The sequence below is a fragment of the Thunnus thynnus genome, chromosome 21 (assembly GCF_963924715.1).
Source record: "Thunnus thynnus chromosome 21, fThuThy2.1, whole genome shotgun sequence".
NCBI lineage: Eukaryota > Metazoa > Chordata > Actinopteri > Scombriformes > Scombridae > Thunnus > Thunnus thynnus.
In genome coordinates, this window is record NC_089537.1 from 9,549,621 (window position 1) to 9,571,869 (window position 22,249).

General features: G+C 39.5%; 1 protein-coding gene across 6 annotated transcripts in view; it reads right to left on the reverse strand.

Moving 5' to 3' along the window:
* Window positions 1-851: 851 nt before the first annotated feature.
* Window positions 852-22,249, reverse strand: part of pou6f2 (POU class 6 homeobox 2) — a 74,426-nt gene continuing 53,028 nt past the window's right edge. For 5 of the 6 annotated variants that reach the window (XM_067577478.1, XM_067577477.1, XM_067577480.1 and 2 more), the window contains 5 exons: window positions 21,547-21,684; window positions 15,997-16,206; window positions 13,981-14,134; window positions 9,721-9,889; window positions 852-4,617 (listed from right to left, as the gene is read on the reverse strand). In XM_067577478.1, the coding sequence (XP_067433579.1) occupies window positions 4,110-4,617; window positions 9,721-9,889; window positions 13,981-14,134; window positions 15,997-16,206; window positions 21,547-21,684 (1,179 nt within the window). In that variant the 3' untranslated portion in view covers window positions 852-4,109. The remainder of the gene's footprint in view (window positions 4,618-9,720; window positions 9,890-13,980; window positions 14,135-15,996; window positions 16,207-21,546; window positions 21,685-22,249) is intronic. The other variant, XM_067577482.1, reaches the window with a different exon arrangement.

Here is a 22,249-nt window from a genome sequence, read left to right on the forward strand (position 1 = left end):
AGTAAATAAAGAGGGACTAAAAACACTGTAATGTTGAAAGATTTGATTTTACTCATTTGGAAGATTGAAGCTTCATATTAGCTTCAGATAAACTTTTAAATACATTTTTGTCCCCCATCTCTTACATTGTAATTGCTTTATGAAGGGATCTTCTAATAGTCAGTATGAACAGGAGGAGTGATAACAGTAAGAAAAACCTCTTTCAGGGTTCATTTGGGCTCCTGACTGTTGTTTTAAAAGAGAGTTGAAAAATTGTGAACCTGTCCTTTAATATTTACTGTTACTACAATATATAAAAGTTGGCAAATCTACGATTCAAGATATTATTATTATGAAATAAACTGAATTACCAAGATTGAAATCTGTTACAAATTATTTTACAATTAAACACATTTAAATATGTAATTTAAAGGAAACTAATGATGTCAAATTACTGCTACGCTGCTAAGCTAGTTACTGTTAACAGTTTACTTTTTCTCCACCATGATTAAATCTAGAATAACAAACTAAATCATCAAGATGATGGTTCATTAAACTGGATCCTTTTTAATTAGTTTAGAGCTTGATGAAAATCTGTAAATACATTTTGTTTTAGCTTTAGTTAATGCTAGCTGTGGCTATTTCCCCAGCTAGCTAGCTTTCACTAGATAAATTCCACCTGCTCTCGTTAGCTGTCTTGTCATATTGTAATGTCTCTATGTGTTAATATTGTTTATATGGTAAAATAGATGCCAAAAAGTCAGATTCATGTCTTAATATTGAACAAATATGCAACATAAATGCTTTTAACTGTGTTTTGGCTTCGACAACAAAGAAACAAAAGCACATTACACTGAAGACAAGACGTGCAATTCATGTCAAACAATTGTTTATTACTAATTATGGTACAAATCAATGTGACAGACTTGAAGCTTTTTTTTTTTTTTTTTAGAAATACACAAAGTGCTGCTTAACTGACCAAACAGATATTGCTCTATAGATTAAGTACAGTTTTCAGTCTATAAAAAAAGGAAAACCAACCTCTGCAGGCTCTTCAGCTTTGGTTTCGAGTTCTTCGACTATTAAAACGTCAAACCAGTTTGTCTGTGTTAGTAAAAGTCCACAAAAGCATTTAAAGATGATTAACAAATCATCCTAATTGGGTTAAGAGCAACATTAATCTCTCTTTTTCCTATATGCGGGTCTACAGGTCTGTGAAAACTGAGAGGTGAACGTCACAACGAATGAAAAATAATATAACAATAATAATAATAATAATAATAATAATAATAAAAAACAGAACAAAACAGATGACCAGAGATTCACATGTGGCTCAGGAAACCACTTCACAGAAATAAAACAATCATGTGTCACACAATAATAACAATAAAAAAAACCCTTCTCCCTCCACACTGAAGGTGAACATCGACACACACACACACACACACACACACACACATACACACACGCACACACACACACACACACAGTGCAGAGTAATCATCTGTCTTTTCTACGGACCTGCTGCTGCTGCTTGTATGGCGTTTGTATGATTCTCACAAGAATAGTACTGAGGTAAACCTTGAATGAACTACTGTACATTTCTACTCTTCAATTATTTTCTTCTCAGATTTTTAAAGATTGTCAACATCATGAATCTATTTCTCTGTACAATGTGCATAACTATAGAGCTTTGGTCCAGCATTGAAAAGTTGAGCAAAGGCATAACTCCTTTCTGTCTTTTTTTTTTTTTTAAATTATTAGTACAAATCTTTTTGGTTTTGGTTACAGATTCACTGTTAAGCCTCAGAACTGAACCGTGATCTACCTGCAGGAACCTGCTGCTTTCTCATATATTCATCTATGACTGATGGTGCAGACTTGGCCAAAGATTTGCCTGAATGAAATAAAGCATTTTCCTCTTTAGTAGCAAAATGATTAAAATCTGTGAAAACAAATAGGTGTCGCTGTAGACGTGCAGATGACAATTTAGTTAAAACACTTGAATTTACAGTATAATCAAAATTATATCTCCTAAAGAAACAGTTTCCTTTCTTTTACACGTTTTTCTGTGTATTTTTCTAACATTTACCGAGCGTGTGTGTGTTTTCAAGGCAGTGAAGAAGAACACAGCCGTGCACAGGGCGGACTGAAAGGCTGAGGAAACCAATGTGACATGGAGGGACAGATATCGAGAAGACACATGATTCTGAATAAATTGCATCAAATTTCACCTCACTTCAAATTAAGTTCAGTCGTTCTGACATGTGACACTTATTCTCAACATTCACCTCTTTTTCTCTTGTCTTTCCTGTGAGGGGTTTTTTTTTGTAAGAGCCGAACATTTGTAGTGACGGACGGACGATCTGGGAGGTTCACGTCTGGATTATTGTCATTTCTCACACGTAAAATGAACAGTTTAGTACACAGTGAAGGAGAGTTAATTCATTAACACACTAGTGGACTGAAATTAATTTCCATCCATGCAAATTGTGATAAAAAAAAATAACCACAAATACATAAAATCTTGAAGAAAAACTGTTGAAATGAACCTTTTTAAGCAGTTCGCTGTATTAGAAATCAGTTTTTACATGAGGAAAAAAAAACAACACGTCGATTGTAACATCTGTAAACCTTCACTTCACTCAGTAATGCAGAAAAAAAAAAAACAGTTTCATATCTTTGCAGAAAATAATATTTGAAATTTATAAAAGCAGCTGAACTGGAATGAGCTCAGTATTTTGGTCAGTGGCATCAAACAGGCTTCAACCACACACGTTTACTTAATTCTTGGGCATAATTAAAGGGTTTAGTGTGTAAAATAATGTGTTATTTTCAGTGATATTATCAAAATCCTTTCAATAATAAGTTTACTTTTGGGCTAAGTCTGTAAATTGTTAATCTTCATGTGGTTTTTATTTGAAACATGCAAAGAAAATTCAGCTTTTTTTCCCCCCTATATCGCCACAACAAGGAGTTACAACAGACACTGTTGCAGCTGTTTGACATGACAGTGTTTGGTTTTTTTTTTGTGTTTTTTTTGTTAAACGTGACCCACAGAGTAAAACACTTTAGAAAAAAGGGAGGGGGGAGGGAGGGAGGGGGAGAGAGAAAGCCATGTGAACAAATAAAAAGGTAAAATCTTTCCCCAGTCCTTGAGCTGATGTTTGTGTTCTTTGGCTATCAGGCTTTGGCAACAGAATGACACAGTAGCTCAAAACGAAGCTGCAGTAGACTTGACAGACACTGAAACCCCTCCTCATCATCATTATCATCATTATCATCATCATCATCATCATCATGTGACAGTCCTTAGTTTACTCTCCGTCCATCCTCTGCAACAATCTCATGAAATCATTAATAAATACCTGTAAAAGTTGTACAAAGTTACACTGTGACTGAAAATATTTGCAGATGAAACACAAATCAGAGGCAAACAACATTATTATGCAATTGTTTAACAGCAAAGGTAAATTTTTTTTTTTTTTTGTCCAAAAAGAGAAACTTTTATCAGTGTGATTTTAAATTTTGAAGACAGAATTTTTCTTTCTTTTTTTTTTTTGTGTTTTTTTTTAAAGATATTTACATACAAACAATGAAGAAAAAAGTAAGCGAGACAAAGATAAAATGTATACTCAACCTCACACATATAGCTTAGATTTGCCAGTACAAATGTAAAAATTTAGAGCACATTTACATTACAAAATTATTCTTAGTACTCAGATGCAACAGACTTTGGTAAATAGTGTTTTGATTTGGTATGATCTCTTTACTAAATCCCTCCTTCGTCGTGGGAACCAAAATTTTGGGCAATAGTCTGGTCTGTAAGGCCAGAATCTAAAACTCTTTGAAACAGCACACCGTATGTTTTTACATAATTCTCAGATATTAATCTCTTTTTTCATGTTTTTGGTTTTCGCCAAGGTCATTTACATAACTGTGGTAATCACACTGACAACACATAGTTTTTGTTTGCAAACTCATGACTGTCCATCCAGGTGACTCGGGAACATTTTTCAGTTCTCATATCAAGATGAGTTCATCCACCTTGTTTTTTTAATGGCTGCCACTTTTCCACTCCACTTTTTTTTTTTTTTTAATTTTTTTTTTTTTTATCCCGGAGAGCTCGTTCATTTCGGGAGCTCCTCTAGAGAATCAGTGAGAGGGTCCATCGGTGCAGCGGGGCCGATGTCGGGCTGTTTCAAACGCTTTATTGTGTTTTTCAAGGCTTGCCTCTTGTTGCAGAACCAGACACGCACCACCTCCCTGTCATAGTTCAGTTTCTCGGCTATTTCCGTCATTTCCTGTCCGGAGGGGTGCGTGTTCTTCTCAAAGTGGCTGTTGAGGATCTCGAGCGCCTGCGGGGTGAAAGAGGTCCTCCGCTTGCGTTTTTTCGAAGGCTCGCTGCCGATAAACTCAGTCAGGTTCTGCATGCCGGATCGGTGGCGGGCTTCAGCCTCGGCCATCCAGCGCTCCAGAACGGGCTTAATCTTCTGGGCGCTTTTAGGGGTGATGTCCAACTTCTCAAACCTGGCAGGATATAAAAGGCCAGGGTTCAGTTTGCCTGTCAGACTGCTACCTATAGTGTTCTCTTGGGCTTCCTGTGGTAGGAAAAAGTGGCTTCTCAGGATGGTGTGTCTGGGGAGAATTGAGAAAAAAGAATCTTACTTAGGTGCCCTGCCAGAACAATAAGCTGCCTGCCTTTTAGTCTCCTCAACCAGAATGCCACAGGGACTGAGACTAACATCCAGGTACACATCCAAGCCAAACTCCTCTGCGTTCTGCACCTGGATACACCACAGCTGCAGCAGCTGAAGGCGATGCTTTCCACCAGTGTGTTAATTTTCTGGAAGAAAATTGGTTCTCTGTCCCAAATTGGCAATAGTGGAGCAAGGAGATATTGCCAATGGCTAGAAATCAAGTCCAATTGAACCAGAAACATTCAAACATCTAACTAAAAATGTTTTCAATAATGTACTCTAAATTTTCATCAATCAACAGAAAAACATTTCAGGAATTACTCCAAATATCCCATTTCTGTCCCTCAGGTGATATAAAACAAAAAATCCACTAATGCATGCAGTTAAATGTGGCACCATCATTTATTTACAAAAAGAGCTTGAATTATTAATCAAAATGTACATTTAATACATTTTTCAAACTTTCTTTCATCTTCTAACAACCTCTCATTTTATATTTAATAAGAATACATTTACACACTCTAATCCTGAAAGTTCTCACAACTTTGAGGCTGCGTGACACATAATTCTGACTTCACGTGTACTCGGCATCTTAGCGAGTCACTGTAAGAATGGAGAATGAAGCTTTTTCTAGTTGGCAGCTCAATGACTGTCAGGTGCTCTTGTCTGCGATATGAGCGGATAGTATATGTGGCGTTTGAATTAGATATGATGAAGATGACAGTCTTATACTCTAAAGGGATTCCTCTCATGCTTTGAATGTGTTTATATTATCCAGTGAAGAGACACCTGCCTGGTTTTAACAGCCACATACACTTTACTTTAAATGCTTTTATGGCTCCAGATAAAAATATTTATTTTCTCTCTACAAATAAATTAATATTTGGTTTAATTTAACATAAAATCTGCATTATAATAGTCGACTATTACTCTAGTTTTTTTGTTTTTTAAAGGCCCGAACTGATACTGATATTTGATTTCTTTTAAAGCTGATAATACATCAGTCAATTTAGTTTTTTTTAAGATAAACACATAATGTAAACAAATATATTAGATAAGTATATAAGTATTATTTATGGTGATTTATAAGTTAAACGACTAATTGATGGTCTAAATATAAAGAACTGGACACCTTCCCATCCTGATTCCTTAATACTTTCCATTTGAAATGTTAAATATTGTTTTGATTGGATGGATTTCAGCATTATTTTTGGGTTTATTATGATTTTTGATGGCCTTTTTTTTGGTCTTTATTTGATAGTTGACAGAATGACAGGATACGTGAGGAGAGAGATGTGTGGACGACATGTGACAAAGGTCACCGCTTAAACTGGAAAACATCTTAAAACCAGTGAACATTGCAATTAGTTTAATTAGTCCTGTTATAATATTTATTCCAATCAAAAATCAGGCTTTACTACAGGAATGACCTGCAACACTCTCTGAAAGGCCTTATAGCTTTATTTGCTGATAATTTAAATGAGATTTTGTGATTGTTTTAAGTGTCGTTTCTATGTCAGATGATCTTTTTGTGTAATTGACTCATCTTGTATATTTGAGATTTATTTTTAGGTCTCTCTTGCAGACTTTTTGAATAAACTACCTTACTTATTAAACCACAGAAAATCACAATTTATCAGCCTTAATGAAACATCATTTGTCTATCAATAGAAGGACATATTAATACTTATAGAAGCTCTTTAAAACCTTGAATCAATAACCTCTGATGACACTTTGAGACAAACATGAGTGTGATGTGTGCGGATGCTTTTAGCGGAGTAATATCCAGTCTAAGAATGGACTGACAGGTCTGAGAGACAGCAGAGAGCTACGAGGCATCTCCGCTCTCTGTGGAACAAACAATGCACACAAGACATTTTTTAATGGCGAGGTGAGTTGCTGCAGACAACAACAGCGAGGGCGAGATGCCCATGCATGCATGAACTTCCTCTGTTTCTACACCTCGTCGGTGCATTCCTTCTTGTCGACAGGCGGTATTATTTATAACCCCGTCCTCCTCCTAAACAGTGGAGAGAGGAGGGCTCCATACTGCGGGGAATACATTAGTAAATATGAAGAGTCACCAGAGACAGGACATTTCATGGATCAACAGGAACCGCAGATACTAAAATGAGTTGAGAGCTGCTCGGCTGCGGTATGCACTCCCTCCTCTAGTGCATCAGCACGAGGGAGAAGTGGCCCTGAATGCACCTCCAGCCTCTCTCACTGTTCTTAAAAGTACCTCAGCAGCCTGTTTAGACATGCTGCATGTTTAGGCCTGAGTTACAGTTCGCCCGAGGGAGTTTCAAGCACTTCACTGAGAGCTATCAGAGGTTATACGGTTAAGATTATGGTTGGAGGTTATGACCTAAAATCTACAGTATATCAAGGTGAATTATCAGGTTTATCTTGATGACATTTATTTATCGTCTCATGTTTTTTTCCTGTTTGATTTGTGTATGAAGAGTTAAAGACGAAGCTGTTGGTTATTTTGCTGGTTAGATGTCACTAGTTGTTGAAGCTACTGTTAGTTTTTAGACCGTTTGTAGACATGAGTTGATTTTACGATTTATGCTGAATATCAAACGTTAATACTTTTTTGGTTGCAGACATAAAAAAGTGTCTTTAGCAAAAAGTATGAACATGTGCCAGGCAGGGATACTGTTTATAATATGGTATCGATACCTTTAATATCCATCTTGTATTAGATCATTGAGAATCATTGAGCTATTTTAACTGTTTTATGGCGACATTTTTAAAATATGTTTTTGAAATTTGAAGAACTTTGATTTGTCAGGTGCTGAACCCACTTCAGTGGTCAAAAACTGACATTTCCATCTGGTTATTCATCTATTAACAGTTCAGATATCATTATATATCAGTACTGGATATAAAATTAAATATACCGTTATGGAGGATTTTTGTCACACTTTGACTGTCCAGCACCAAAACGTGTGTCTTAATGCTTTATCAAAGTCTTGTTTACTTATTCTTTGATTAGATATTTCCTGATTAAAACAATAATTGTGCTAATTTCAGGCTTTATTTTATGTAGACAAAGTTTTTGTACGGCTGCTTTGTGTTAAGATAAAACTGGGCACATTTATTGGGTAGATTTTTGTAGGATTTTGTAGACAAATGTTTTTATATATTCATCAATGTAAAGTATCACTGGGTGGCTGTAGCAGTTAAACTCAGGTATTATGTAGCAACAACTATAGAACATTTTAAAATGATACCCAGCTCTAGATAAATAAGTAGTTTTAGGTCTGAAAGACATAACATTCATAATGTTGGTAATTTAATGAATTAAGTTTGTTGTCCACTCAACTTCTACATTTATGTTTATTACAGTCAAAATTCTTGTCGTGTTTATTTACTCTGAGAAAAATGTTTTAATGATTTAAATAAAACAGCGCAGCAACCTGAGAACATATAAGCATATGCACTGTTAGCAGAAATATACATCCTCAGTCGTGTGAAACATTAATTAGTGAATTATCAAACAGTTTTCATCTCAAATCGTGTAATTAAAATGAGGAAGGTGATGGACATTCTTTAATTTTAATCACCTTCTTTCCTCGTTTATATTCTTTTATCCACATTTGCTAAATCAAGCCAATTTGAATCCGCGAGAGGACACACACGGGCACATCATTGGTTTGCTGATGGCCTCATGTAATGCCTTTGCCTGTTTAGATAAACTAATAAAGTGCCTGGAAACATACTGAGCAATGAAAGGAGACAAGATGGAAGCATCTGTCAGTGTCTGTTCAGTGTCTGGGTTCAGAGTCGGAGCCCCAGAGCTACTGTGACGTCCTGCCCTCCTCAAACTTCTTCTCGTCTGTGTTGATGTTAACTAAACTAAAGCATGTGAAGTTTGCCATCAGGATGTCATGTCCAATGTCATACAAACAAAAAAAAATTGTCTTAACGGCATGAATAACAACCCACAGAGTGTTTAGTTTTGAAGCTAATGGCTTTTAATGTATGTTATAAATATTTGAATTATGCCGGGCTGTAAATATTTCATGTGTGATTTTAAGACTTTAAACATTAGTCAGAGACGGCCGGGCCTCATAAGAACCCGGCCCCCTGAACTGTTTCACATTTTATCGGCCGTTTGATGTTGATGTGATGAAATTTTTAAAAGTGCGTGGCAGCGCTGTGTCACATAAACAGTACAGGTCATCAGCGCAGCACAGGCATTTCAGAGGGACATTAAAATTAAAACAGGAATAAGAGCAGGAATTTGACTTAAAAAACAAAGAGGAATAACAGTGAAAACAGGCCGCAAAGGTTATCAAAATTTATCCTCTAATTAGATTTCACAAAAGATATTTTAAGTTTGTGAAATTTGTATTTAATTGTGTTCTTCAAAAAGTTTTTTTTTTTTTTTTTTACATACAAAACATTTGACTCTATTTCTCTTGGAAAAAGTAAGATTTGGACACGATGTAGGCCAAATGTTCTGACATAAAAGGGAAATTCGGCTCATTTGGCGCCTTCATGCAAAATGTTAGTCAAGTGGAACAACAGGAGGGATGAAACACTGATTGTCTGATTGTCTCATGAATATATAATGCACCATTTATGACTAAACTGTCCTCGTGGCAGCAGTAAAACATGGCAATCTTATTAACAGATCATCGCCGTCAAGCTCTCTCATGTTCATGCGGAACGAACGGCAACGGGCCTTAGTAATTATTAAATGCTTTAAGTGCTTGGTGTAATACTTGTGTGTGTATTTTGCATAAGTAAACGCGCTGCTGTCATGTCAGCAGATGGGAGGAGAGGAAAAAGGGAGAAAAGGAAGAAGCACAGACATGAGAGCTTCGTTTGTCGGGGTGGTGATAGTCAATTATGTATTTTAATATCTTAATAATGTCTGTTAAAACATGAGATGAAAAATAGATGGCTGTTATGAGCACCGGACAGCTCACTGACGCTACATCTGCTTCTTTGACAGAATCGGGACATATCGATTAGAAATAATGAGGCATTTATTGCTAGATGTTTCTCCTCTTTGTTCGTTCCTTACCTGCAGATGGCAGACTGGCTGTAAGCCGGCCCCTCGGCTGCGCTGAGCGCCTGGCCCACCTGAGTCTGTGTCAGGCCCAGGGACAGGCGGCGGATCTTGAATGCTTTGGCGAATTCACGAATCTCCTCCAGGTTGACCCCGTCCACCTCGCTGGGGGCGGTCTGCGGGTCTACAATACAACACACACATCTCATTTTATTAGCCCTCTGCTCCTCTGTCGCTTACCCCATTTTCCAAGACTGAATGAAGGCAAACATCCAGCCATAAGCCATCATCATCGTCTCTAAGCAACTTTAAAAAAAATAGTCTCGCTCTGGGTCAGATCATATTATTTCTCTTTGCCCTTCCGCTTTAAACTACATGTATCTGAGAGATGTTTTGAAGAATAAATTCATCTGAGGTGTGAATACAGGCATGTCATGGCTCTGACTTGCAAGTGTAAATCTTCAATCTCAAACACAAAAGCATTCGGACAAAGCACATGACACAGAGCTTTTTAATTCAATAAATGGATGGATGTTGAGCAGATATACACACATATATAGTGAAGCTACAAGTCTCAAGTAAACATTAAAGAATACATAAAGACATTATTCCATCCATTTGACCCTTAGTGAAGACAGTTCAGGCCTTCCAACCAGCAGCGAGCCTCATACACACTATCATGTTGTTACAAACGATAAACAGACCACACTCTATACAAAGAAAATGCTGTTTGTGAATCTCCGCATTTGAGCAGATCTACAAAAAATAAATAAATAAAAAAAAAAATCACCGAAGCATTTTGAAGAATTTCCCTGCTAATAAAAAGTGATTTCACGTTGTACATCAATGTCAGGTGCCCTGGCATCCTGCTTACTAAAGCAAAGTTTGTGCCTCTGAATTATTCATCTTGGTCATTATCAATGAATTATTAAAGGAATCCTCCAAGCGTATTTAAGCAAAAATCTATGGGGCTGCCATCTCGTTGTGCCTCATAAGTGACGTGTAGCGTATGCGGCGTGCTCCAGACGTGTGAACACTTGGAAGATGAGGGACTAGAAACTCTGAACCGACTAAATGGGAGGGATGAGCACTCACAGCTTCGGGTCCCATCATCTCCACATTGATGAGCATCTCTTCATCATTCCCTGTGGAGTCTATTTACTTAGCGGTTTGAAAGACTAATGGCAGAGGTTCTCTACCGGTGTAGCCTGTGAATCCATATTTTTCTTTAGACATTAAGCCACAACCCGAACGTGATTTAAGATTTAAATCTTTCTAATTTGTTTTGCAGTAATGAACAGTTGAGTGCTTCACAAAACATAAACAAAGCAAACAAAAAAAGTGAGTAATATATTTTTTACTAGAAGTAAAAGTTGAAAAACAGTGAAACAATAGCGGCAATCGATTTCTGGGCTTCCAAAAACTACTTTTCTGCACAGCAATATTACACTAATAAGCTTAATAATTACAACAGGACAATAACAGGTTAAACACTCAATATCTTTGCTGGAAAGGACGACGAGAAACAAACATCACTTTCATAAATTACAGGCTAGGCTCGTGCTTCACGGTGCTGTTTTTGTCTCAGTCTGTCATTAACTTAAGGGGAAAAAAAACAAACAAACAAAAAACGATTTGTTTTGCTTTTTGGTAAAGTGCTAATAATAATTCACTTGAACTAGACTAAATGACTGAATGATGATGAAAGTTTGTAATTGTTGAGAACAAGGAGTCTGAAATGTTAGAAAGAAGACATGTGATCTGTATCTGGATACATTATCTGGGCAGTGACTCTCTATTGTGCCCACATTGTGATCGGTTCTCAATATGCTTGTTAGTTACGCGCGGCTGGTGACTCGTAACTAGGGGCACAGTCGAGGAAAACGATGGCAGAGTCGTTCATTCATAAATCATGTTTTGCATGTAAAGACTCTCTAGAAACTGCTCCTACAGTACTTGTAGTTTTTCACCATGCTTGCTTAAGCACGCAGGAAGAGGCGGAGTCAGGTGCAGCTGCTAACTGGCAACCAACAGACGAAAATTATTGCTAAGAAGGGTCGTTGCTGGAAAACAGCATGCATGCTCAGTGGACTTTCCCTGCATAAAAATAAGTCAAAATAAAAGCTAAATTCAAAATACTGCTGACATTCTGCTTTCTGATTGACATTTTCCCATCTGATTATTTGAAATAACAGTTTAGAGACATTCTCTGCTTTTTTTTAATCTGTTTCCTGCACAGTGTTTGTGGCCGGCGAATACAATGACATTTCATCTTCTCTCCCTCTCTGATTCTGTCATGGGACTTTGCTTTGTGTATGTATGCTGTAAGTGATACTGAGAGGAAGTGATATGGCTCATACTCAGCATAAAGCTTTAATTCTATTTACCGCAGAGCTGAGCCACAATGATTTTGTGCAGACTCAAAAATGGTTTACAAGATATTTTCCAAGCTACAAGTAAACATGAACTAAACACAATGTCTACAACAAGTTGATCAATGGCGACTTGTTTTTTATTAAATTCAGTGGCATTGTAGCTGCCTTTGAAATGAGTTTACATGGAGTTTAGGGGAATCGACTGACAAATGAAATTTATCTGAATAAAACAGTTTTTAAAGGCAATAGCGGCATGCTGACAGGCTGTGGCCCAGTGATTTATAAGACTCTGCCAAAGGGCCATGCATTTGGAGAATGAAACTTATGTTCATTATATGTAACTCACGCCACTTTGGATCGTCTAATAAACCATAAAAAAATGACAGTCAGGAAAAAAATAAAACAATCTCATGAAGCGGGGATCAGTCAAAAGCTGTCTACACTGAGAGTAATGTAGGTACTGTGTGTCTGCCATGTTGAATCTGTCGTCTGTCATGTTAAAGGGGTCGTTCACCCAAATTACAAAAAGACATTGTTCTTCTCATTACTAGTAGTATCTATCAATGTAGATAGTTTGTTTTTATTTGTCCAGGCTTTGAGGTATATGTCTCTGAAATTTCTGCTGCCACCCAAATATAATGGAGGTGAATGGATTCAAAACATTGAAAAAATTACATTTAAATCATCTCTTTTAGAGCTGCAATGATTAGTTGATTAATCAATTAATCAATCAACAACTATTTTGATAATTGAATAATCGTTTTAGTCTTTTTTTTTATGCAAAATATTTGCTGGTTGCAGCTTCTTGAATGTGAGGATTTGAAGCTTTTCTGTGTCATACATGATAGTAAATTGAATATTTTTGGGTTTTGGACTGTTGATCAGAAGAAATAAGACGTTTGAAGATCAAGGTCATCATGAGCTCTAAGAAATTATGACAGGCATCTTTCAGCATTTTTTTTCAACATTTTATAGCCTAAACGATTCGTCGAGAAAATAATCGGCGGATTAATCGATAATGAAAATAATTGTTAGTTGCAGCCCTAATCTCTCTCTAGAAACAATGTTCCTGTGAGTCTGAATAATCCACAGAACATGTCGTCAACAGTTTACATTGGGATGATTTATTACATGGAAAAAACTGTTCCAATAAAAACTTTTCACAGCAAAGTCTGTGCATTACAAGACCTCCATCCTATTGTATCATTCCTGAGAATATTTCTCATTTCTGTGTATATTTGATTGTCCTGGGTACTCTCTTATCAAGTCATCTCATTCCTTATAATCTTATTTTTGTATAACAATCTGCCAGTGGAGTAAGAATATTTCAACCAAGAATTTGCTAGGAATGTGTGTCAGTATCTTGAGAAAGGAAAGAATAAGGCCAGTTGCTGCTCTAGAATCAAGAAAAATTAAATATGATTTTAGAAAATAACTTCAAACAAATTGATTGTCATCAGAAGCCGTCAAAACAAACTCGAATATTGTCACTGCACTGGAAGATTGTTTTTAAGAAAACAATAAAAGACGACTGTAGGGGGTCCAATGACAGACAGAAATCTTGATCAGAAGGAGATATTTGCAGCGTGGATTATTTAGAGTAACCAGGACAATGTGAGCGACGTTGCTCTTTCAATACTGTGATCATCACCATCAATTAAATTCTATTCACTTACTGGTATTTGAGGCAGAAATCTCAAAAACTGGACAAATAAAACCTAAAATCTACGTGGCTAGATACTTGTGGTAGGTGAGAATAGATATATATTTTTTGTATGTTGGGTAGACTCATCCTTTAGTGCCCATTCACTGTCATATTAACGCTACAGAGGGTCTTGTATGCACAGAGTAGGGTATTTGTAGGCATGGTGTGTTTTTGTGAGCTGTGTCGGACACTTACTGCTGACCAGCTGCCCCACGCTGAGAGCCGAGGAAGAGGAGGAGGTGGAGGAGGAGGAGGAGGCCTGGTGGAGAGGACTCTGTCTGTGGGGCATGTGGAGCAGGTTGGGCTGAGACGATGCAGGGCCTGTCTGACCCTGCTGAGCCTGAGGCAGCTGGACACACACACACACACGAACACACACAGAGTTGATACAATATATCGACAGCATGCAGTAGATAAAAATATCTATTATTCCCTCTGCACATCATCAGAATAATCATCATGTACAGTAATCACGTCATTACGGTGATTGGGTTATAGTGTTAAATCTAATCAACCAATCAACAGCTATTAAATTAACCACTTAACAGGTGGATATAATGAGATTTAGCTTGAACCTGATGATTAAATGTTAATTACTGTGTAGACTGACAGAGCAGAATGTAGTGTCAATAGTCTGTTCAATAGACTAAGAGACACTACGCTCAGCAGCAGTTTACTACTGCAGGAGAGAGTGAATCTCAAAGGAAGTAGATGCTGGTTCAGCTCAGGTACTCCACCGTCTCTATGAGCTTCATAATCGCCTCCCTGCAGATATCAACTCAGTAAAAAAAAAAAAAAGAAAAAGAAAACAGCTCGTGACAATTAGAGTCTTCTCTCTCGTCATCAGAGCGGTGAGTCTGCTAATAATGGCAGTCTGAATTGGAAATAAAAACATGTGGACACAGCAGTCCCCATATCAAACATAATTCATGATCCACAAGCTATGTGCTCTGATGGCGAGAAAAACGATGTATTTTCATGTTTTATGCACATTTGAATTGCTTTTACAAGATCAAGATGGTACGTCTTCACTTTTAAAGCGGAAAGCTGTCTCTGCCATAAGCTAGGCCCGGCTTCTCCTCTCCTTCTTTGCTATTAATTATTTTCTCTGTGGCATGTGTTTGTTTGGATGGTGGGGGGTGTCAACAGCGATGCACACACTGTCAGGACTGTTGACAGGCTCGGAGAATTATCTAGCTTCACTGGAAATATTCTAGACTGCAGACTCTGACAACCGTAAATTATGCCCGTGGAACAATGTGTACATGCGGGCTTTGAAGTGGAGACAAAAGCATAAACATTATTACAAATGCAATAATTCATTCAAGAGTATGATCTGGTGTTTTGGGGAGCCACAATTAGGTGTCCATCTGCTGCGAGTTTATTCATTCTGCACTGTACGGGCATTCGATGTGAACTTTTACTCTGTAATTCTGCGCTGACATCGTCATTATCAAGTCAATAACGTTTTTCATTGTCGTATGCGTGCATGTGACTCCTCACTTGTGCGCCGTATAGATCTTTAAATTGGGAGGAGAAAATGTTACAGTGCGAATGCAAATCTAGCGTGACTAAAAGAAAGAAACTCGTGTGTTTTGTGATTTGCAGGAGCAGCATTGTTCCTTTGAATCAAAACAAAATACTTCTTGTTCAGGTCAGAGAGGACAAATTATAAGGCTGGAGAGTGTGATTGAGGAAGGAGAAGCAGGGAGGGTGAGTGAAATGGAAAGAGGGGGAGAACAGAGGCAGGAGTGTTTGAGTTTGTGGGGTGATGAAAAGTGTTGTTTTTTGGGGGGGGGTGGGAGGGTGGGAGATGGGGGTGGGTTAGCTCTGCAGGGGTGCAGCAGTCTCCCTGAGTCTGAAAGGTTGGCTGACAAGTGCTTTCCAAACATGCACATACACACAACTGCAACATGCAAACACACACACACACACACATATTGTGAACAATTGTACCAAAAAGCTACAATTTTCCGAGTGGAATGATGCAAATGAGTGTTGAAGCAGGAAAAATATGAGGTGTTTGAGACCTGACTAGCCGTGCTGGAATATTGCTTTCATGAGTAAACAGAGCTTTAGTCTGACTCCACTAGGTGTTGCTCATTCAACAGTTTTAAAGCCAGTTCTTGATCATTGTTGGTCATCGGATGCATCGGTATATTATGAACTATCTTCCTTTTATATATGTGTGTGTGCGTTTGTGCATGTTACCTGCTGTCCAGGCTTGATTGGTGACAGCGTGATTCCCTGGGTGTTGATGACAGGCAGGATCTGATTGCCGATCACCGTGGCGATGATCTGGCCTTGAGCGTTGGTCAGAAGCTGAGGTGTAATTGGCTGTACCTGCAGTGCTGGGTTGCCACCCCCTGATTGGCTGGAGGGCCCTGCAGAGTTGGGCATCAGTGGGATTGTTCCAATTATCTACAAAGGGGGTAGAGAGGAGACGAAATCAGCTGGGCGGTTTTAAAAAGAAGAAGGAGCAGAGAGTGTAAACGCTACTGGAGGTATCAGTCTTAATGATCTCTGCCGCTGTGAGTCTTTTTTTTTTTTTTGAGGGGGGGGGGGGCTTTTTGGATGTGAGCGGAAACAAAGCGTGAGCAGTCATTTCGCCGTGTTATGAGGCTAATCAGAGCCCTCTGCTTTCGAGTTGATCTGCGAGTGATTTTGAGAGAGAAACATGTACAAGCGTCCACTGATCATCTGTCACTGACGTGGTTTTACAGGCTAGAGCAAGTGAAGCCAAAGCAGACTGCTGGGAGCACACTGCAAAGGTCAACGCTGAATACCTGTGTGTGTGATGGTGCACACCACTGACTGTATTATCCATCACCAGGCCAAGACCGGGATGAGTGTGTGTGTATGTGTGACTGTGTGTGTCTAAGTGTGTTTGTGCTTAAGTGTCTTTGTCTGTCTCTGGTGAGAAGGAGTGTGGCTGCTGAGAGACAGAGACTCCCATTTCACCCTCTCTCTCTCTCACACACACACACGGGCAGAGAGCAAGAAGTGGGAAGAAAGAGCAAGAAAAAGAAACAATAAGAGGGGGAGAAAGAGAGCATCAGAGAGTGCGACAGGACCCTGTGTTTCTAATTCAACTCTCAGGGTCCCAGGGGTACTTCACCCCTCCTCCACCCCCCCCCTCCATCCCCTGCTCTCCTCTCCTCTGTGGCTGTAATCAGGAAGGGCAGATCAAAGGGGGCGGCAGAGTGTCACTGCAGCGTTTTAGCTCTCAGAGCTGCCAGAGTGTGGCCAAGAGTGGCGCTTTAGGGGGGACTTAGCGCCTCTTCACCATGATGAAGGTTAATGTCATCTGGGGACTGGTTCTGGGCAGCTCCTGAGCAGCCGTCGCACTGGCCCCCCGCCTGCCCTCCCCCCGCTGACAGCCCTCCTCCACCAAGCCTCATTACAGCAGAGAGCGGCTCAACATGGATAAGACGCCCATCATTCTAAATTCTGTTATTTGGCAACTGGGCAAAAAGCTACTTTTGCTAAAATTGCACTGTCTTCGACTCGTTCTTTAAGTTTATATTTCAGCCCGAGCTTCTACACCTCTACGCAAAGCAACACAGAATTACAAGCAGCTTCCACATAGCATTAACCGAGCCTTTTCTGGCTCTCTAGTCTCTCTCGCCACCACTGCTGATGTGTTTTAATGCGCGGTCTGCCTCCCCCTCCTCTCTCCCCCTGTCTCTTTGACATAATAGGGAGGGATCAGTGAGAGAAAGGTGGGCCGACAATCTGTAATTCATCCTTGCCACGGCTCATTTGCTTACGTTGCTTCGCATTAGGGGAGAGATAATTTATCTCTCTCTCCGCGCCGGCTTTACAAATTCCCTGTAATGCTCTCCTGCCACTTAGCATATTTTATTGCCCTGCCTGACACTCGTGTCTCCCGAGTCCCACTGATCCCGCTTTGCATGCCACTGTGGCAGGGAACTTGTTCCGCTCAATTATTCATCGTCATTGGACTAAGTGGTTGTTCTATAAGCATAATAAAAGAGCAGGCAACTGACAGCTTAGCTCTCGTCCCTGTCCCACGATGCAATGCTTCTCCATCTGACCGTGTCAGGCAGATGTTTCATGGCAGATGTTTCATGGCAGTGTCACAAAGCTCTTCTCATACTCTAAGTGTAAAGTTCTCAGAGTAGACGACTATCTGAGTGGTAACTTATAGACAGAAGGGCAGGTTTTTGTTATACAATAGTCTAATGGAAAGTAATGAATGCAGTAATGTTGTGGTTTAAAGAGCACGGGCCTCATTTATGAAAGTGCTGTTGAGTTTGTACTTGAACTTAACTGCACCTCAATAATTTGAGTATCAACCAAAATGTGTCTATAACATCAAGTATTGCTGCTAACAGTGATTGATCAGACATTATTTGAGCATGCGTTTTCTAATCTAAATCACAAAACATTTTAAATTACATTACATTTTAAACGTCATATTTTGTTAAACAGGAAAAAACATCTTAAAACAGGTTCATGTTATACAAACTAAGGTTCTCAAAAAAGTATTCTTTTGGTATCAGCACTGAAACTTAGGTACAACACTGGCACTGATATCAAAAATGTTCAAATGATAAAAATGATTAATGACAGCATGTTTTAAGAAGTGTGCTGAAGCTGCTCATAAGGAAGCTGCACAGTGAGAATAGTTCAATATATCCAGCAGGATATTCGCTCACTGTACAGCGAGTCTGAATTTGTTGGAGATATGCGACCATTTCAGTTTCAAAATACCTGTTTGTGTGTTCCTGATTGAGTCGGTACTTAAGGTGCTATATCATCCATTTCATAAATAAGCAGCCCTCAAGACCTTCTCTAACTCACTGTTGGCTATCCTGCTGTTTCTTCTCCTTTATTTGGCTTCCTGTGTTTGCTTCCCGCTCTACTTTATATGGCATGTGAGTAACACAGCCTCTCTCCACCCAGCAGAACTCATTAAGATTATGCTGCTCTTGTTTCCACAGAAATGTCATCTCATCTCTCCAGCCAGAGCAATCTGTGTCTTTAGCCATGGTCGCCAGGCAATATCTCTGCCCATTTACTCTCCTCCACTGTTCATGGGGTGAACTGAGACCCGAGAGACAAAATGTTTGGGAAGTTTGGACTTGTGTCAACACACAAGTCCAAAAAAAACAAACATTTGGAGCAAATCAAAGACTAAAACAGCAGATTCATAATGATCCACTGGAAAGAAGACTCTTCCTGGGTATCCATTTTCACGCCTAATACAGAACCGGCAGGTATTTTCTTCAAAGTTATCAGCCTTTTGTTTTATTTTCCCAACTATACAGCAGGAAACATCTTAAAACAGGTTCATATTACCCAAACTAAGGTTTCCAAAAAAGTATTCTTTTGGTATCAGTACGTAAAACATTGGCACTGACATCAAAAATGTTCAAATGACTACACAGTAGTTTAGAGATGCTATGATCAGTACATTAATAGAAATTACTCAGTTGACAGACAAAATGATTTTCAAAGTTAATTAATTACTTAAACAATTTAAATGTTTCAATGTTGAATATTAGCTGAATAGTAGCACCTTCTGAACAACAAGAATTTGCAACTTCTTCATATTTTTGGGTTGTCAGTCAGGCAAAACAAGTAAACCAGTAACTTGTAGAACATTGACAGATTAATTGATAACGAAAATAATCAATAGTTACAGCCCTCTCTCAATTGGATTTACAATTGCAAGATCAATAGCAGTTTACACTGTGGTTACACTTGATCTATGGGCTGGAAGCTTCCATCAATACACAGGAAGCGCTTGTGTTGAGGGTCGGCTTTGCAGGTTAACATGCTCTGCAGGTTAATTGTGCGTGTGTTCCTTACCTGTTGTTCTCTGCATTAGTGGCAGCACTGTCCACCCAGGGGGCCTGAGCCCTCACCAAAGACTGGGAATGTTGAGAGTGAAAGGGATGGATGGCCCAATTGGAGGAGGGGTTAATCGAGCTGGGATTTACTACACACACACACAAACCATTTCAGGGGTGTGTACACCTTTCAGGATGTATGGTGGTCTAAATTAAATATCCCTATTTCCTGCCTCGGTTTGAAACCCAGGATAACACTGCAGGGAAAGTAGGAATTTGTACTGAAAAGAAGGTGTTCACAAAAATGCCAGAGATTCATAAAGGGGAAAAATATCAGGAGTAAGTGTGATTTAACAACATTCTGGCTTTTATCCTCAGCCTAAACTACTGTTGTAGAGGCAATGAGGATAAAATAACTTCACTGATTCTCCTTGGAGAATAAAAAGGCTAGGCTCAATATAATTAAGGTTTAAAAACACATTGAACTCAAAATGTCCATCAAACTTGGCACTTTTCAAGGTCCCCAGAGCTCTTTCTTATGAAAAGGTCTTTTGACAGAGTTGTAGAGGAAATTATGCGGTCAAAGACAGTATACCATGTTTTAAATTCAAGGAAAGGTGACTTTTTACTCATAGAGTACAGTTATGATAGAGATTGTTAGCTAAAATTCCAATTAAACACTACATTGAATGGATAAAAGCAGTTTTTGAGTGAGTGCAAACCTTGATAAAAGCTACTCCTCTGACTCCTGTTTTTTTTTTTTCTTTTTAGATTTTTCATGCTGACATAAGTTTTTCTTTTCACAGTATGAGCCTCTGAGAGCATGTTTGTTGGACCTCCAGCCTTGTTTGAGGTATGTATTAGGCTGTATAATCTCCTCAGTGTTTGGGGCAAGAGGGTGGGGTGGGGGGGACCTTCTGATAGGGTAGTGCATGTTTCAGAGCCCTCCGTCTGAATAATGCTGTGGAATAATGAGGCGGGGAGCAAAGGCTGTAGCCCAGGGCTTTGACCGTCTCTGTGACCTGATTATGTCAGGGAGTGTCAGCCGCCAAGACACTACAAAAGCACAGAGCATCCCATCAAGTCCATATCCACAGTGATCTGTCCCCAGTGCTCCAGGCACCTTGTGAGCCAGGGAAGTCCATACTGTCTCATTAGCAACGTTTAGCATCAAGCACTCGTGCACAGACAACACTTAACTATAAACAAAGAAGCACGGTCACACTGGTGGCACTGAAACTTAACTCCAGTAGGTTAAACATCATGTGTATCATTAAAAATTAAGTCTTTTTTTCATGTGTTTCATTTCTAAGAAGCATCACCAACAACAACTTGAAGTATCTGATGTTTTTCTTAACATATTGCTATGAGGATAGTGCAAATGTTAAAAGATGAAACAGGGGTTAAGCTAAATAACACAGAGTGGCATGAAAGGGCACATTGTCCATACAATTTTCCTTTAATATGTGCTGTGTGCACCTGTGATAAGATGATTCATTAGATAGGGCCCCACAATGACAAGCATCATCGTTCAAGCCTCTGGCTACTGATGGAACAATTCTGCAGCCACCCTGTAAATATGACAAGGTCAGCGTTTTACTGCGACAGGCGCATGTGGATAAGAGAAAGAAGGGCTTTGTTTATTCCCAAAAAGCTTAATATGTGGTGCAGCGGCTACTAGACTGTAGACAAACAGCTTCAAGACAACAAACAGACCCACCACTGGAAATCTATGAGGAAAGATCAGAAATACTATCCAAATGTTTTATCTGAATTTCACATAGCCACATGATAAAGTGTGCGACTGTAAGGACCAGAAACAGCTTTCACAGACCGGTTACCGAGGAAATTGTTTTATCTTTGTAGTATTTAATTAGCTGTATGTAAAACCGGTCACTCAGAAAGTTTCTTAGCATGTTAACAACCGGTGTACACCCCTCACCTGTCCTTGTGCGTTGGTGACCAGCTGTCCGGTGGCTCCTTGCAGGTTTGAGAGGGTGTTGCCAAACACCTGAGAACCGGCGATGGATCCCATGGCTGCTGCCGCTGCTACCGCCGCCTGGCTGGCCAGAGGATTCAGCTGGTGAGAGCAAAGAAACCGGTGCAGATGTTTACCAGTGTAATGCAAATTCTTAAAAAAAAAAGACAAAAAAACACAGGTTCAGAAAGGCTCGGCATGGGGGGGCTTCACACTTCTTTGTTGCCAAGGCCAGAATAGGCCGACTGCAGTGAGGTCTGTATAGTCCAGTAGTGAGGGCTATGCAGTCCATCATACAGTTCCCAGAGGTCTGTGCTCCTGAACCCAGTGGGAGGCTCAAGGGTAGGGAGGAGCAGTGAGAACGGGAGGGCGGCTGTGAATAAATGGCCATTTTACCACTCTAAGTGCTTCCTCCGGCCCCTGGGGCTCCCCACGGGCCGAGCCGAGTCTTTCTACCCGTGGCAATAGCCCAACAGCATCCCGCTCTCACAATAGAGTGCGGCAGTGTGGCCATGCATCACTGTATCGTCAAGCGCTTCAATACGCTTCGAATTCCTCCTGCGTCATACTACACCAGCACGCTGATACTTTTGAAGGAAAAGGGGGGTTAAAATGACCATCTTTACCCCTGCTGTAATGGACTCATCTGGTCTGGCCTGTGGTTGTG